The sequence below is a fragment of the Ischnura elegans genome, chromosome 8 (assembly GCF_921293095.1).
Source record: "Ischnura elegans chromosome 8, ioIscEleg1.1, whole genome shotgun sequence".
NCBI classification, from domain to species: domain Eukaryota; kingdom Metazoa; phylum Arthropoda; class Insecta; order Odonata; family Coenagrionidae; genus Ischnura; species Ischnura elegans.
The window spans coordinates 16,317,191-16,335,826 of NC_060253.1; the positions used below are offsets into that span (position 1 = coordinate 16,317,191).

General features: G+C 41.5%; 1 protein-coding gene across 1 annotated transcript in view; it reads left to right on the forward strand.

Moving 5' to 3' along the window:
• The first annotated feature begins 2,531 nt into the window (after window positions 1–2,531).
• Window positions 2,532–18,636, forward strand: part of LOC124163774 (photoreceptor-specific nuclear receptor-like) — a 32,611-nt gene continuing 16,506 nt past the window's right edge. Inside the window, exons 1-4 of the mRNA XM_046540857.1 lie at window positions 2,532–2,743; window positions 6,140–6,255; window positions 15,512–15,808; window positions 18,051–18,338. Of these exons, the coding sequence (XP_046396813.1) occupies window positions 2,532–2,743; window positions 6,140–6,255; window positions 15,512–15,808; window positions 18,051–18,338 (913 nt within the window). The remainder of the gene's footprint in view (window positions 2,744–6,139; window positions 6,256–15,511; window positions 15,809–18,050; window positions 18,339–18,636) is intronic.

Sequence of the window (18,636 nt, forward strand, 5' to 3'; positions counted from 1 at the left end):
TAATTAATAAAGGAAACCCTTAGGTTGTGCACATACGTAAATTTCAACTTGCAAAATTTTCTCAGTAATTTTAGTAACTGAGGTTCTGCGAAGAGCAGGCCTTAATTGCTCTCTAAGGAAGTTAATTGAGAAGAGGAAAATCTCATAAATTGGCGACACTCTGGGTGGGAAAAAGTGCTTATTTCTCACTATGTTCTTGGAAGGGAGAGTTGAAGTAAGGCGCCCCAGAGGGAGAAGAAAATGTTCATGGGAACGAAATATCATAGACAGCGACATCATTGGACAGCGATTAATAGATAATGTGGACTTATTTCCACGGGGAAGAAAGCATTCAACGCACTTAATAGTGTACGGCATTAATTAGATGAAGAATTTTTGAAAATTGGCCGAAGTTTCTGCATCCAACATTGAGTAACATCATCGATCAGTCACAATTGACATAGGCTCTCATATGGATTACGAAGGAATATTCAAATATTTTCCGAAACGTTGCATGCCGTAATCAGGGAATCGATTTTTAAAAAGATAGCGAATATGCGCAAGAATGGTAACCACGTAAAATATCAACTAACAGCGACAGTGCAATCGCCTCTGGGGCTCATTAAATTGCCATAAAGGCAGTCACTATCAGGGGCGCAGCTAGGAATGTTCATGGGAACAAAATATCATAGATTGGACAGCGATTAATAGATACTGTGGACTTATTTCAAAGGGCAAGAAAACATCCAACGCACTTAATAGTGTACGGTATTAATCAGATGAAGAATTTTTGAAAATTGGCCGAAGTTTCTGCATCCAACATTGAGTAACATCATCGATCAGTCACAATTTATGTAGGCTCTCACAATTTATATCAGTCACATCACAGTCACAATTTATACAGGGGGGGATTTAGGGGCAAGTAGACCTTGGGAGTATAGAAAACCCGCCAGAATAAGCGGGAGGTGCGGGGGCCCTCCCCCAGAAAATTTCTGAGATAAATGGTTTAAAATTGTTAGTTTTATGGCTTTCTGAGGGATATTTTATTAATCCTTACACTCTTCTATAAGTATATTAATCAAATGAAGTAAAATAGATTAAACTTAAAAGTTTCTCTGCGCTCTGGAGGAGGGGGGGGTTTATCCCCCAAACCCCCCTCGCTGCTCCACTGGTCATTCTGTATGTACAGTGTACTACTCTAGGCATATAAATCCCGATCGCCATCTGATAAGGCCCCACTCGCTCTGCTCTGAAATTCTAACGTCCAGTGTGTTTTATTTTTGCTGCCGGTCTCGCTGTGGAAGGGATCTTGGGCGTGGACTCTGGTGTCTCAAACGAAACCAATGTCGAAGCAAACATGACTTTGAAAAGTTTGAGATTTAAAATGCCATTCTTTCCTCGTCCTTCCACAGATGGCAGTGTTTTCTCGATTAATAAAATTACTAATGCCACTCGCTACAACGACTCATTTAATGTTTTATTTATTTTTTTACATATTTATAACCTCGCATGGATTTACCTAATAAATTACTTAGCGTTGGTAGGTTTTGTCTTTCCATTAATGTGGACATAATTTTGATATCATGCGTAATATTTCAAATATGACCGTATGGTGTACATCTGGTGATAGTCTTGCATGCTGGTGATGGGTCAACCCCTGCCAAACATTCTAGAGGTCACTCACAGGATATTACAGTACACTCCCGATTATCCGGGGTAATGTTGGCGCGAGACGGCACGAATAATCGGAAAACACGGATAATCCAAAAATTTCTCTTAAATGTCTTGTGATGTTCATAATTTACGTAAAACAAGCACTATGTTATTATTTATGCAGTTATTCTGTTATTTTAGAGTGCTTCCCGGACTCATTGGGAGAATTCTTCGTCAGTTCGCGATCTTTTTAGCGTCGATAACATGGTTTTACTCGTATTATTAATGCCCCATGTAAGGCCTGGTCTTGAAAACCACGCTATCGTGGCTGTGTGATCAAGGATACAGAAAAGTGGTTTGAACGAATGCTTCAAAACCACTGCTCGACGTCGGAAACTTCACTGTCAGGCACCACGCCACGTAGTTGCGTCTCGCTCAAGTTGCCGGGTTGCAAGTGCTGCGCGACGTGTATCCGTGATCAAGGACCGCGGTCGCGCACTGCGAGGCTTGGAAAACAGGAACACGGTACTAACGTGAATGCAGCTAACGCGTGATCGCTTCCGTTTTACGAAGAGGATTCTAACGCAAATAATAAGCCCGGTGTATCCTAGAATTAATGCCGCAATTCCGATGATTTTGCGACCGATTTTATTTTTTTATAAAGATCGCGGGAAAAATTTGAGCGAGAGTGAGAATCGTGCACGGATAAACCGCAGCCGGATAATCGAGAGTCTGCTGTATTTAGATGTAAAATTTGCAAAATAATCATTGTAAACCTGCATTAACGGCTCGAATACTTTCCTAAATCAATCAGTGATCATGATTAAGGACACCCCTCTTTTAAAACTTCCCATTTTTTTCAGACTCGTTTTCCGTCGTGAGGTCATCAATCCGCCGGGATGGAATTGAGTTCGCTTCCCGGCGTGCGGAGCGGCGGGTCTTCGGAGGAGGCGCGTGGGTCGCCTCACTGCGCTCCGGGTGCGGTTATCGTCGGCACCCGGCGCCTGGAGTCGGCCGTTTGTCGGGTGTGCGGTGACAAGGCCTCGGGCAAGCACTACGGAGTGCCCAGCTGCGATGGGTGCCGCGGATTCTTCAAGAGGAGCATACGAAGGTCAGTGCGTGACCGTATTCGGCGATGATGAAGTCTTTCTGTCACCTAATAGGGTAGTTTCCTTCATCAAAGAAAATGAAAGGCATTGATTGCGATTCGTTACTCAACGTTAGTGTATTCATAATATACAAAATATTTGGTTTTAGAAATCCCAGTTTAGACGACAGTTAATGGTCAATTTTTACCCCATTTGAAAAAGGCCAGATTGGCGCCCATGCGATGCCACTCCACGTGACGTAACAGGGACCTAGTTTCTATACGAGTAGATAGGAGTTTTACATCGTCTGAGATTACAAATGCATGCATGATGCACAGAGCTCAGGGAAACATTTCTTAATAATCACCTATTAAATCTGCCTATGATCAGAAAGTTTCCTTCGTTTGATAAGGCATTAATAATCCTTATTTAAACCAAGCGCTACCTGCTAGCAGAGTACTCTGCTACTTGCAAGCAGCCTGCATCGCAGCGGCTCACATATTCTCGCCCCAAGGTCACCTCACCCGGCAGCAGCGGGAATCAGAATGAGGTCACACGGGCTTTTCCGAGCATTCATACTTAGCCGTCGCGTTTTCGCGCGCTTGAAAATTTGCACTTTTTATTTAATCGCGAAAAATATAATGTCATTTAAAAATCTAAAAGCGTGAAATGCGTACTCCATAAGTAATTAATCTTACGATTTAGGCAATAAAAAAATAATAGGAAACCACCCTATTACAATTAAATTTAAGGGCAGTTCAGCGTAGTGGTGGCGTACCGCGGTCCCGTCCTGAGGAACCGGGGTTCGAGCCTTGGTATAATTTTAAGGGGTGAAAAGGAGTTGGAACCCCTTATTCGCCAATTGGCTGATTGGCGGTGGTTTCTAGAACTATTGTCTGGATAGGTTTCTTGTTTGCAATAGACTAATTTTAAATCTTCATATCCCGCGCGTTATGGTTGCTTCATTTTTTTCAACAAATCCCGGATTTATTATCGAAGAGATCCATTTATAAAACGTCCGGATGAATGTTTCTTGAAAGAGGTGAACTTTGTGCAAATCACTGTGTACGCATGAGCTTTTGATATGAATACTATTTGATTGTTTTTCTCATGACCTCAGTTGTTAACGTTGATTAGTTTTAAATCATTTACATAACACAAATCATGTTCATTGTTCAAAAAAGGCCCTGATAAAGATATAAAAATACAAGGAAACGTTGGCCAAAAATTTAGCACTCAATTCGTAAAGACCTACCCACATCCACCTAATTATTAAAGACCTACACACAGAGACTAAACCATATAAATAAAAATTTCATCGAAGTTCGATACCGATCTCATTCATTAAAATATGAATGAATCTATATAGTCATATCAAAGCTACGGAGCGAGAAATTACGATTTTGCTACCTCAGTGATGCCGATTCATATATCCCTGCGCCTGAAATACATGGAATTGATTCCCTTTTTTGCCCAATATGCCACCGCCCGTACGGATTATATCTCTCGCACCCCTCAACCCTGGTCCCTGCGTACCCTGAGGATCCCTGCGCGTGTCACCGATCCCCGTCAAACCTCTTGTAAAGAGAGTGTCCCTTCTCTCGGCAAATGCAGCTTAGTCGGCCGCCACGTGGCCAAAAAATGCCTCGCGAAGGCGCGAAGGCCTTCAAACCGATGACCACGCGTTAACCACAATGAAATCATTTGGTCGCCCTGTCAATCGCACCGATAGATACTGAGGCGCGAATAGTATCATCTACAAACACTATCCTCAATCAACTTGAGAGCCGGAGAACTTAAGGGCACAAAGTTTTCATCTGCATCATCTAAGAAGTACCGTGCGACAGTGGCGTAGCCAGTGGGGAGGGGGGGATCCGGACCCCCCCCCCCCCACCCGAAATATAAAAACACAATCATTTTCCTTCACTAAAGAAAACAAAATATTGAAAAATCATGAATTGAAAAATATTTATTTAACAAATGAAGTTTTTTCGATTATGAAAAGTGTTAAGATTAGTTTAAAACCCATTACTCAGTACCCTGTTTTTTTTTAAATTTCCCCCCTGGTTTTGGACACCCCTTCTTGAACAAAATTCCTGGCTACGCCACTGCCGTGCGAGTCACCAGCAGGGCGTGTGGCACGGGGGGATTTCCACGCCAGATGTTTATTTTATTAATCCAGACACCGATGCTAACCTAAACGGTAGGAGGGAATAATTGAAATTTAAATATCTCTGTTTTTCACCTTTATTTTCTTAACGTGATCACGTCTACCATAGCAGTGGCGTAACTAGGAATATGCTTTGAGGTGGCGACTCTCCCCCCTCCAGGCAACGGGGGAACCGGGAAAATTTTTGAAAAATGACATGCCCGAAATACATTTTACATCATTTTGTCACTTAAAATTTAACTTAAACCAGATGCAGTTATAACAAGTCAAAACTAATAATAAAACGTTATTGTACTTTTCCACACGATTTAATTAATACGACCGGTTTCGTCGCAAAGGCGACATCATCAGGTACAGAAACCGTTATAATAACGTTCTGTACCGTTCTGCGACGAAACCGGTCGTATTGAATAAATCGTGAGAAAAAGTACAATAACGTTTTATTATTAAGAATGGATTTTCACAAAGTAAAGCCAGAAACAATCGAGTTTAAAGTCAAAACTAGACAATATCTTTTAATATTGTTTTGTTTCTCTGAGGCTTTAAGGGGGGGGGGGATCTATACCCTTTATCTCCCAATAGTTACATCACTGTACCATAGTATTACGACGGTAAACGAAGATAATTATCTGCTACCAGATTCCACACCAGGCATGCAGCACTCATCCTAGCCCTAATCAGAAACGCGCTCGTTCGACGGACACAGGCCAAGCACACGGGACAACGACACGCGGTCAGAACAGAAACTAGGAGAATTCTAAGGACACGAAAATGCTACCATGTATATAAAACTACAAGTTAGCAATAGAAAAACGAAAGGTTCGTTTAGTACGTGATTCATGCTGAAAAAATGGCACCCAATACCACTAACATATGTTTTGAATGCATTAAAACCTCTATCACATTTTTAAGAACCTCTACGAGACTAAAGAATAAATAATAGTATTCATTTCTTTGCCGTTTTACCAATGAAAGAATATTAAAATTATCATACAATGTACTTCCGTATGCCCAAGGAGGAAATGGAAATCTTAATAAACTTATTGCTTCATCTCTCATGGACAAAAATGACATGGCAGGATAAACCGCTTAGCCCGATCAAAACGAAAAGAGCCAAAGGTATCACCGGCATTACGGAGGAGAAGTAATCTCATTCCTAAACTACCGACTCAAAATTTTCAAATAATTTTCCCCAAAATGCGTCCATAGGTACTCATCAAATTCATTGTTTTTTTTTATTTTCTCGCAGAAACCTGGACTACGTGTGCAAGGAGAACGGAAACTGTATCGTGGACGTGACCAGGCGCAACCAGTGTCAAGCTTGCAGATTCAAGAAATGCATCCAAGTGAATATGAAAAAGGATGGTAAGTGAAGACGTGCACCGACGCTTCTTCATAATTGAGGTGATTCAACGCAGTCTCCATTAAATAATATACTACAAGGTCGGCTGGATGGTGGAGGAAAATATTGTTACTATGCTATACAGGGTGAAGAAAAATTGTCTCGAATTTTGAACCCTGGATAGCTGATGCCAAAAAAAGGAGGATGGAATGTTATCAGATGTAAAGTCTGAATTTCAGTCTATTCCATTCTCCCCTTGACTGCTCCCCTTCACTTGAGGTAGGGCAGAGTATATCCATTAATAATAACAGTACGTGATTGGGGGTTCATGTTATTTAACTCAGTCCCCCTTTATTTCAATTCTTATTTAAATTAACGAATTTAGTAAAATCGGATAGCCAAAAAAAAAAAAAAAAAATACAAAATAATACAGTAAAATTTTCAGCTGATGCCAGTAGAATCAAATTTACCACAGATATTTTGGTTGAAAACGCAACATTTTTGAACGACAGAAACTTTGAGGTAAGCGCTTCCATTTGCCGCGAGTTTGCTCTGTTGCCGGATGCCTTGTATACATCGCGACCTCCGGCAGGTAAAGCATTCGAAGGCATGTGATGTCCGAAGCATCCGGCAACAGGGCAAACTCGCGGCCAATCGGAGTGCTTGCCTCCAAGTTTCTGTTGTTTGGTGCGTTTTCGACGTAAAAATATTCGTAATTTTTGGGTCCTGGTGGCATCAGCAATTTATGGTAAAAACTTCTTGCTCTATTTTTTTCTCCACCCTGAATGCACTACAACATAAGCATACCCTAACTTTCACTCGGAATAAAAAAATGACTACAAGTGAAAAAAATTAACAGCATTAAGGCAAATAACACAAAAATGTGGTCAAAGTACAAGTTTAAATATGAATCGACCGATAAACATCATCAATACAGGAATGAATTCCCCAATTATTTCGAACTCCAATTCCTGGTTACCAAGCATTTTACCCTCTAACACTATTTTCAACATCCCCTTCCCGCTAAGTACTCGCTCCATTCGTACCTTCTGTCTATTACATCTAAAAGCTGCCTCTCCTCACCCAACATGTCCAGCCCTTCTTCGTTCCTCTTCCTCTGCGTCCACTTCACCTTCTCCATTCTACATATCCCATATCTTGAACAACTCTAGTCTACTGATGGATAGTCGAAACCGATTTTCAACCGAGATGAAAAACTTGAAATTTAACAAAAATGGAAATTTGAACCAAAACGTCGATTAATCGAAAAAAATCAATGGTTCTTTAAAAAAATATTTTGCACAAAAACATGTTTATTATTCATTCGAAAAACACTCAGCAGTTTTACATATGAGTATTAGATAAAAATGTACTTAGAATACATAGTAAAGTAGTAAAAATTTACAAATTCACGCAAATTAAAGTTTTGGGATCACCGCTTGAAACCATTCGGCTTCACTAAAATTGTTAAGAAAGATCAACTGCATGAAATGCTTTCTTGATGACCGAGGGCGTGCCTTTACAATTTTACAGGACTTTGTGAAAAGTCTTACATATGGGAAGAATGGCTTTGACCTAGGCAGATAGTGACGCTGCTGAGATCAAAGTAATCGCTACTATCCTTATCAGACTATTTACTAACCTTTTTTTTATACGTTCACATAATGATCTTCTCATCAGCTCTCTCTCATTCTCAACACCCTCAGAGTCAATGCCGTTGGAGATAATACATTTCGAAAATGCATGCGATCAAATCTTCGATTTAAAATTCACAGTCACACAGGTCGCCAAAACCAAGCATACAGTCCTAAATAGAAACAGAAGGTGATGCAAAGAGAGAGGAACGCAAGCACATGATATCGGCATCGCCGTGGTGCGGAGATGGAATGATGGCCGAAATTTTTCACCTCAAAGAGGAATCGAACCACTGACCCTCTACTTTCCGAGCAGATGCTCAGACCAACGACCTACCGAAGTTACTTTGACTAGCAATGTTTTCGGCTGGGAATTTTTGCAACTATACCTTTCAATTCTTTCGCCTTACTTTAGAGAATGTTTTAATGCATTGAATATGCAGGGGTACACCATACTTAATCAAATTTCTATTCTCCTTACAGTGAGAAAGGCATGGCTCTCTGCCAATATCCCATTAAAGTTCCTGAATTCCCATGGCGATGGTACTTAAGATCATGGTACTAGATGTTACGCCCATTAAGGATGGCAACGCTAGGGATAAAATGACTCCAATGAAGCCACAAATGTTTGAGAACTTCAAACCTTCGCTAAAGCCGCGCATCGCGGAGGTAAAAATTTCGCATTTGAGACAGAATAATGTCGACAAAGGTTTAGCCTAAATTCCCTTCAACATTTCAGAATAGAATGGAAAGTGTCCCTTGGGAGTTCGTCACGAAGAAAGACCGGTCCAGCTTCAGTGATGCGTCCTGTTGAAGTTGCGTTCGCGTAGTCGATGACGGAACGCGTGGGAAGCGAAAAGTATCCATCCAATCTCAATCCGGCGTGCACCATCTGCCTCGGTACATTTGCGTGAGCATTCTGGATAACACAGTGGCCCGGAAAGCCAAAGATCCATGGTTCGATTCCCGGTCCGGGGGAATCTTTTTCTCATGCCAATTTATACATATTTCACCGCCGTTCACGCGGTAGGCTTTCCAAATATTTCACGTAGTGGTAGTTTCGATAAAGTTGCTTATGAGCCTATAAGCTTTTATGAGGACGGTATTTGATTTGCATTGAACTTAGTCCCCCATAAATGAATTTCTGGCTCTGCGTCTGGCCACGCCGATACTCCATTCGATGCGGATGAGACCCCGTATTCAGGATCCTCCCTTCGGCTTCTTCTCCCTTCGGAACCCCACCCTGATATCCCTGTCCCCAAACCACTCCCCCCCCCCCCCCCGATCCGATACCCTATCCCTTTTTCTTCGCCGCAGAAACCCCATCGAAACGTTTTGTCGCCTCGTCCCGCACACACCTCGCCACTCCATTCATTTTTTTTCTCTCTCGAGTGCCATGGCTTGTCTCCTGCATTCCGATTTTCCCGATTGACGTCGCCACTTTCGCACAAATCTTTCGTTCAATGCTCTCTCTCTCTCTGACATAGTGTCCTCTTTCCATCTCTTTGGCCCTTCATGCTTCAAACCATAGGTCGCCCTGATTGTGTCACATCCTCAACAGTGCGGACGTCAACGTGGTGAAAACTTTACAGTGAACTCCCGATTATCCGGACTAATGATGGGGAGAGACGGCACGAATATTTGGAAAACACGGATAACCCAAAATTTTACTTAAACGTCTTGCAATGTTCATAATTTACCCAAAAAACAATACATTACTGTTTATGCAGTGATTCTGTTATTTAAGAGTGCTTCCCGGGCTCATTGAGAGCCTTCTTCGCCAGTTCGCGATCTTTTTAGCGGCGATAACATGGTTGTACTCGTATTATTAATGCTCCATGTAAGGCCTGGTTTCAAAAACCACACATCGCTGGCTGTGTGATCACGGATACAGAAAAGTGGTTTGCACGAATACATCACAACCACTGCTCGATGTTGAAAACTACACTGTCATGCACCACGCCACGTAGTCGCGTCTCGCATAAGTCGCCCGGGTTGCAACTGCTGCGGGACGTGTATCCGTGATCAAGGAGCACGGTCGTGCACGGCGAGGCTTGGAAAACAGGAACAATGTGCTCCCGTGAATGCAGCTAGCGCGCGATCGCTTCCGTTTTACGAAGATGATTCTAACGGAAATAATGAGCCCGGTGTATCCTCGCATTAATGCACAAATTCCGATGATTTTGCGACCGATTTCATTTTTTTACAAAGATCGCGGAAAAAATAGAGTAGGAGTGAAAAATCATGCACGGATAATCCGCAACCCGGATAAACAGCAGTCGGATAATCGGGAGCCTGCTGTAAGATGTATTTGTGGCAGAGCCCTGAAGGAGAGAAGGGCGTCGCGGAAGAGTCCTCGGATGAAAAAGTGAATAATATAGATACTGCTAACGCACTCGTAAATTCGCAAATCGAATGCGCTGTAAGCATATGGAATTCGGCGAAGAAAACATTTAGTCGGTAATATAGATAAAATACAATCGAAAGCGACGTGATACGTCAAAAACTGCAAAGAGCCAAGGTATCGATGGCTAAGTTCTAACAACACGTATCTGAAATTCGGCCGGTTTGAGACAGGTATCTTAAACAAAGTTTAATAACATTATTTTTAAAAAATACAAGCAAATAACATTTCTTTGTTTGCAAATGAATGCTTCTTTATCTATTTTGTTAACTTTTGGTTTTTAATTTCAGTATACAATTAAAAATGTTAATCGTTTTTTTTGCTCTCCTAAAAAGTTGCTATTTTTGAGATACGTGTAGTTAGAACTTAGCCATCGATATGGTGTTACACAGGTTTTTCACGAGAGCCGCTAAGCACGTGAAAGGTACATGCTTAGCTTAGTCTTCTTGAGGGATGAAGACTCGAAGTGACTCGAAGGGAGTGACTCGAAGAATATCATCCTGGAGCTAAACCATTTTCAGGTCAAACAAAAACGGTTAAACAAGAGAATTTGACAAACGGATAAGTGTAGGAGTATATTTTCTCCCGAAAAATAAAAGGACTCTAACAAATGCTTGGTCGAACTCGATCAGTCGATATCATTCGTAGCGCGCCTAAATATTTTTGTATTTTGTGACAGCTTAGTAGCCCTTTTCTTAACTTCTTTCCTAACTTCTTCCTACGGAGACCAAGAGCGAAAAAAAATATTCACCGGGGAAAAAAATCTGTTTTATTCTTTATACATTTTTAAATAATTTTTTAGCCGTGTTGATTTACCAGCGTTTTAAATGAGACACATCAGAGTGATTTAAATTTTTTTTCTTCACCAAATTTTTGAGTATTTGGCGGCCGTAGAATATCTATGCCCTTCTCACTCTAATGAGAATAGAAATTTGATTGAATTAATGAAGCCACAGCAGGAGGATAAAGTTGGAAATTTTCAGAAAAAATCAAGGTTGATCTTTTCTCGCTAAATTCGTTTCATTTTGAACTCTTATAGATTCTTAACTTGAGAGCACCGTAAATAATTAATATGCACTATTTCTTTTTAGATTATATACACGAAGTTTTAACTTGCTAGTTTCGTTCGTTTCGTTTTTGAGGTTTTGGCCATCTTTTTTCGATCTCAGTCCACTGTGCGACGCTTCGCATTGGAAGTTCTAAAAGCAGGAAACGTGCAGTGACAATACAGGAAACGGACAAAATACGGGTTTCTCAAAATTTTAAACTCCGTCACATTCCATCTTTTTCACTCCGTCACAAAAAAGACGATGGAAAACTAATCCCACGAAACATCAGCACAAATCAACCCTTATTCGATCCGATGGAAGACCCGTGAATTCTTCCTGCTATCAATTTAGAGCCTCCTCTCGTAGGAAATGTTTACATGGGTCGTTTCTTTTCAACCTCCTTCAGACTGAATACACAGTGTATATTTTTTCCATCTTTAATACATAATTATGTATTATAATCAGCGTCTGATTCTTGACCCACTAGAACTGACCCTTCCCACCCCATACGTCCTATTGTGACAGTTGTGCCGCGGGTTAAGCAGTGGGTGTAGGTTCGTCGTGATAAACTATTGGGCGCCAGTACGGGATGCTGAGCAAGGGAGAAATTATTCCGCCCGTACTCGGAATTATACCAACCCCCCTTTAGGGGAATGTAATTCCCTCAGTAAATTGGGGGGGATCGCGCTAGCGATCAAACCACTCCCTTTTTCATCACCGGGAATAAGGGGAAGGTAATCGGGTTGAAAAAAAACTAAGGTATAGACTGGCCTTTCACCAAACAGAATGGGCTTACTCGAAGCGAGAATCTGAACAGCAGGCCACTCGCAAAAAAAAACAACGCTATCGAAAATTAAAAACTCACTGACTAGGGAAATCTTCGCCCACGGATCTCCTTCGAGCGACTGCCCTTCTTACTGCCTCACCGGCTCACCTCCTCTCTGCTGCCCGATGCGCCACCACCGCATCCGGTCGGGGGTGGAATATCATGAGGACAGAAGAAGAGCGGCGAGCGCAGTAGCGTTGGGACGGGCAGCCGTCACACTGTACCTACATTGGGCAAACACTTATCTCAATTTTTTTTCATATCTAGTGGTAAATTCTGGAATTCCCTGCCGTCATTTGTAAAAGATTCCTTTCCTCAATCCATTTTCAAATAAATGCTTTTTAAATTATTACTTCATACAGAACTTAATACAGTAAATTATATTTATTTTTACGGAGTTGTATCACAAGTTAATTGAAGATTGATTTAAAAAAATCACTGATTCCTAGGTTAAATGACTTCCTGAATACGAATATGACATCCGTTTTCCTCCATCACCCACCATTTTTGGGGGGAAGCCCCCCTCTAATTGTCTGATATCCAGGAAAACTGGAGATTGATTAATCTGATTTTCTTTTGCTCTTGCTAGGATCTACATGCCTTTACTGTTTACATGGGGTAATTTTTGCATTGGTTGAATTTTTTTGCTTTTCGTTACAAATAGAATAGTGCCAGGTGTATTTTTTACTTTCATTTTTTTTGTTCGAGCAGGTATTATTGCATGTGTTTGTATTTGGTCTTACGGGGAAACCCAGAGCATTCATAAACTTTCATTCATTCTCAATATTAGACATGGCAATATTTCCACAGGATACATTTTAACACGAGACGTTTCGTTGTTACAACAACATCACACCAGTACAATTCCGAAAGGCTGAAGTTCTTCGTCTTTTCGTCCATTTTACAGTAAAACATTTGGCAGCGAACTAGTAATCTCTGGTAAAATGGACTCTTGGGTTGGGTTTTTCATCATTTCTTAGAACAATAAAACATTTGAAATTGTTTAAGTGTGTATTTGCAGGCTCAAAAAAAGTTTTAACATGAAATATCAAACGCTAACTGTCCCAGAGCTTAGTCGGTCGCACACAATATTTTTGGGAATGCTGAGAAAATTTCGGTGGGTGAGGGAGGATGCTTAAGCCCAAATCGCACCCTCCTACGGGGTTTGCGCCTGGTTGTGGGGGGGGGGAGGAAGGTGGCGACATCTTAACTCCTACTTGTGAATCTCTCACGCTTCGGGGAGAAGTTCTTTTCTCTTTTCCGCAACAGCCAGCCATCTCTCAGCGACGACTCTTTCCCCGCACACAAAGCACTCCATCGGCCGCCACTTAGGGCAGACACATCCAACACACCTCCACTATAAAAGGCGTCAGGGCGAGAGGGATGGAGACGCAGACAGACAGTCTCCCGCATCCCACATTCGAAGAATCCCTCCCATTCCCAGAAACACACGAGTGGCAAGGAAAGGAACTCTCGAACGACTATCCCATCATGATGCGCATTTACGCCATAAAGTGCGTATCCATGAAAAATTATTATCTTATTTTAGTTTTTAAATAAATACTTTCAAATTTTCCGGAAGTGGGTTAATTAATATTTGGGTTGGCTTTTCATCATTTCTTAGAGCTGCTTATACTTTTAATTTATATTCATATTCTCACAATGGATTAATTTTTTCTTGTTCTTACAGAATTAATTCTCGTTATTTACGTGTGTATTTCTTTTATGTTTATATTGACCTCTTAATTTGCTAATTTTAAATTCAAATGTTAAAAAAAAATTATTACAACTTATCTTAAGTGGTTTATTTGACGATAATGATTTGGGGTGTCATAGAAGTATTTCATATAAGCAATTGAATCATCTTCAAGATGTACTAACATAAAAACCAAGGTCGTAATAAATTTTATAATCGTGGAAAATTCTAGATAAGTGTTAATTTTAAGCATCTTGCTTCATTTATCGGCTTCCATTATTTTAGTCTAACCTTATCTTAAGTGGTTGTATTTACTTTTATATTTTAATTGACCTCCTCTTAATTTGCTAATTTTAAATGTATTTATTTCAAAAAATTTATTACAACTTATCTTAAGTGGTTAATTTGAAGATAATGATTTGGGGTGTCATAGAAGTATTTCATATAATTGCATCATCTTCAAGATGTACTTTCATTAAAACCTAGATCGTAATAAATTTTATAATCGTGGAAAATTGCAAGTATTAACTTTTAATGGAAAACTTCCGCTCCATCTCGCTTGATTTATCGGCTTTTATTACTTCAGTTTATCCAGCAATGATACAAAATTGCATGAAAAAACATAAATGTCCATAAAACAAATGTGTACAAATGTCGAAACTGATAGGGTAATTAAAATTTTTTGGTGGAAAATTGGCTGTCTGTTATACGAATATGTTAGACAAAGGGATGGTATTTCCATCCTTGAAACTGTCGCGGAAAATTATTACGCGAATGGGTCATTTTTTCCGGCATCATTCGAGCTATTGCTCATAAAGGATGGAAAAAATTAACGTTTTATTATGGCTTACGACAAGTTTATCCCCTTTGACTATGATTATCCAACGAAACGATCTTTGGATTTTACTTCTCATAGAAAAATCATCCAATTTCGTTCGTAAATCACGCAATGGTTTCGCTAATAGTGGGCCTTGTTGCCTTTCATGGTGGCGTGGGAATCTCCCTTTTCCGTATCTTCCATCCCCTATCCTCTCCCTGGAGGCGTCGACGGGCTCCTATCGCGGCGGCGCCTCCCTCCTTAATACCTTCCCATCCACCGGGTTAATCGGGCGTGTCAATTGAATTATTGGGTTCCGGCCCCGGTGTGTTGTGTCCTTCAAATGGGTTGGCTTTTCATCATTTTTTAGAGCTGCTTATACTCTTATTTATGTTCATAATCTCACCATGGAATATTTTTTCTTGTTTTTACAGAATCAATTCTCCTTATTTACGTGTTTATTTACTTTTATATTTATATCGAATTCCTCTTAATTTGCTAATTTTAAATGTGTAACCCAACCCAACCCAAATGGCCCCTCACTCTCATTCTCTGTGACTGTGATTATGTTTTTAGTGCACATAATTTCTTAGCTCGAATTCTAAATCCGTCTCAGCGATATGCTGAAATTTTCTTTTCTTTTTATTGGGTTCCTCTTCCTCTGAATTGAGCGATTTTTTTTTTAATTAGCGAGTGACCTTTTTATCAGAGTGATGATTTTTATAGACAGTAAGACTCCAGACAAGTTTAAATGACTCTGGTTCTTTCAATGATTGTTTAAGGGTCTCAGCAGTGCATGTACCCATTGCCTATTATCCTGGCTCTTCTTTTTTCCTTTCTCTTGCGAAAGCAGCCGTGCAGCACGAGAGGGCGCCGCGATCCCTGCACGCGAAAAGGCCCCCGTGCCAGGGCATGATGTCCGCCCCCGCGGGATATGGCCCCCACCCGCCCCCCGTTCCCCCCTGGGGCCCCTCCATCGACATCTTGCCCCCCACGGCCTTCGCCTTCTGCCCACCGGCGCTCTCGCAGTACCTGGCGGCGGCCCATCGAGGCCCACCATCTTCCTCTTCAGCGACGTCAGTCGAGGCCCGCCTGACCTCCGTCATCCCAGGTCCAGCGGCCTCCTCGCACCAACACAGACCACCCACTGGTAGAGTGTTTTTTTTTCATTTGGGTCATATGACGAGTTTAAAATGGGGATGGCTTAGCCAGGAACGAGCGTCATTCGTTATACGAAGGGGGACCAAAAAATAACGGGAATTTCGCAATAACTTTTTTATTTATCAATATTTGCCCACTAAATCTTTATCGCCTCCAAAGTAATCCTCATTGACTGCGATACATTCATCTAATCGTTTCTTCGACTGTTCAAAACAATTTTTTAATTCAATTAACCCTTCGATTGCCGGGGAGCGCTATCGCGCTCCTCCTATCTCTCGCGAAAAGTGCCTCATGCAATGTCACTATTAGATGCTGATAATTAACTAATCATACAATTGTCAATATTAATTTTATTTTAGCATTTAAAACTATTTTCTTCAAATTATAAAAAATAACTCATATTACCAAAAATTCGTCAAATAATATAATAAAAAGATGAAACCACATATAATAAAGATTTCCTAAAGTTTTTGAACGAATACCTTTACTTGTTTTTGAGACCTAATTTTTCCCCTAGCCTACTGCAAAATCAGCAAAAATGCCTCGGCACTTTTGGCATAGTACCTAGAAAATCAGTTGGCACTCAAATGGTTAAGTCAATGTTCTTTAGGCCTTTTAGCGATTTTTGTTTTACCTCATCCCAAATCGTTTTCCTTTCATATCCCTTTTCAGTCAAGGAAATAAAAAGAGTCACAGGTGGCAATTTCTGGCGAATAAGGGGGTGGTGAACAACTGGCCTCGTGCCGTTTTTTGTCAAAAACCGCTTCATGGACAGCACACCCGCTGCGGGCGGGTTCGTTGTCGTGGTGGAAGAACCAATCACCTGTGCGCCAAAGATCCGCCCTTTTCTTCCGGATATTTTACCTTAATCTCTGGAAATATCTACAAAGTTCCGTATCATATTTTCGTAACATCTCGTATTTTTTTAGACGAAAAGTCCACAGAGGAAAAATTATTTGCCTTGCCCGGGATTCGAATAGGGAAATACCGGATGCGCAGGGGGAGAAGATCTCTGAGTAGGTTTGCAGACAAATTAAAATGAAAGAAGGAAGAGTGAGGGGATCGGGCTGGTGTGGTGGCTAGAGTGTTGGCTTCCCACCCAGCGGGTTCGAATCCCAGCAGTGGCAGAGAATTTCCAGAGACTGCCCGATCCCTGCTTGAGTGTTGTGTGGAGGGCATTTCAAGCGCAACGCTCCGTCCGTCGGATGGGACGTTAAGCCGTGGTCCCCTTGGCGCTTTTCGTTAAAAGCAGGCTAATGCCGACGCCGGGTTTCTCTCCACCCTTCCTTACCTACCCCTTCCCTCATGGCGCAAATGACCTCAGCTGTCGGTCGCCTCCTCCAAATAGCATACCATACCAGGAAGAATGAATTCTACTCCTATGCAGTTCAAATATTGGAACGCCTCGCGCGAATTCGGGAGATTCGGGTTCAAATCCCGGTCAAGTCAATGAATTTTCCTCTATGGTATTCCGGCACTTAAGCATATATTAGCGGGTATATTCAAAAAGGCACTCCTCTCGATATCCTTGGTTATTTCCAGGGCAGTTTACAGAAATTTTTCTAGCGTAGGCGAACAACATTCCCGCGACAGCGACACGAAGTCCCCGCTTTTACGAACTATTTTTTGGTCCCTCGGGGAATCATTTCCCCTTTTATAAAGAAATTGCGACCATCTTGGCTACTTAACCGTTCCTTACCTCATCATCAGTTGTTTTAATGTGAGGCCATCACCACATAATTCTAACTGTTGATTTTAAAATCTTTCCCTTTACAGCCGTTCGTTTTTAAAGGCCTGTTTACCTGATACGTTAACACGTAAGAGTAAATGTCTGTTTGCATGAATGATTTTTGTGGACCGGAACGGAACATGTACGAATGCATGAACCAAATTATAACAGGTTCTATTTTCTGTGCATGCATTCGCACAAGTTGGGTGGTTACACGGTGCATTTTGGCGTTCATTCTCGCGTTCATACATTTAGACATTAACCCGTACGTGTTTATCGTATCGTACCGTGTAAACAGGCCTCAAGGGGCCATGGCTAATTGTTACGGTTCTGTTGCTTAAAAAAAAGACGATTCACAAAATATCAGCCGGCAATCATGTGTCGCTAAGGGCAAAATCCTTTATTGTGATATAACGAAATCCTGTTCATTGCGAAATAGAACGATGGTCACCTAAAATATCATAATAAGCGATTTTTATTCTGAACTACTTTTCTCCCTCAGGAGAATTGCCGCCTCCGTTCGCCTACGGCCCCCCGTTCCTCCTCACCGCCCCCTTCCCCCTGCCCCCCCTCCCGCCGCCCGATCCCTCATTGTTCCCCCCTCCGTCGCCGCACCACGCATTCGCCAGTCTTGGGCGCCCGCCACCGCCGCCACAGACGGCCACATCGGCACCCGGAGCGGCGCCATCATCGCCCGCCCACACCTCGGCATCCGCTCGCGGAAGGAGCGGCAGTGCGCCCAGCTGCAGCGAGGAGAACCAAGTGAGCAGCTCGGATGCCGACGTCAAAGGTGCGGAACTATTTAAGTAAATCGGCCTTCTCGCGAATACAGGGAGAAGGCTCTGCACAGAATTCTCTTCACAAGATAAACTACAATACGTCATACTATCTATACAATATATTATCTTCCCTGCAAATGCGAAAATTTTTAGGAAGAAGTGCTCATCACTTATTTGTTAATTACATAGTGGTTTAAAAGGGAGAGTGTGAAATTGGGTTAATGTTCATACGTAAGTTGTATTATAATAGAATTAATGTATTTAATGAATTGTTTGAAATTGGTTTATTGGGAAAATGATAAATTCTTA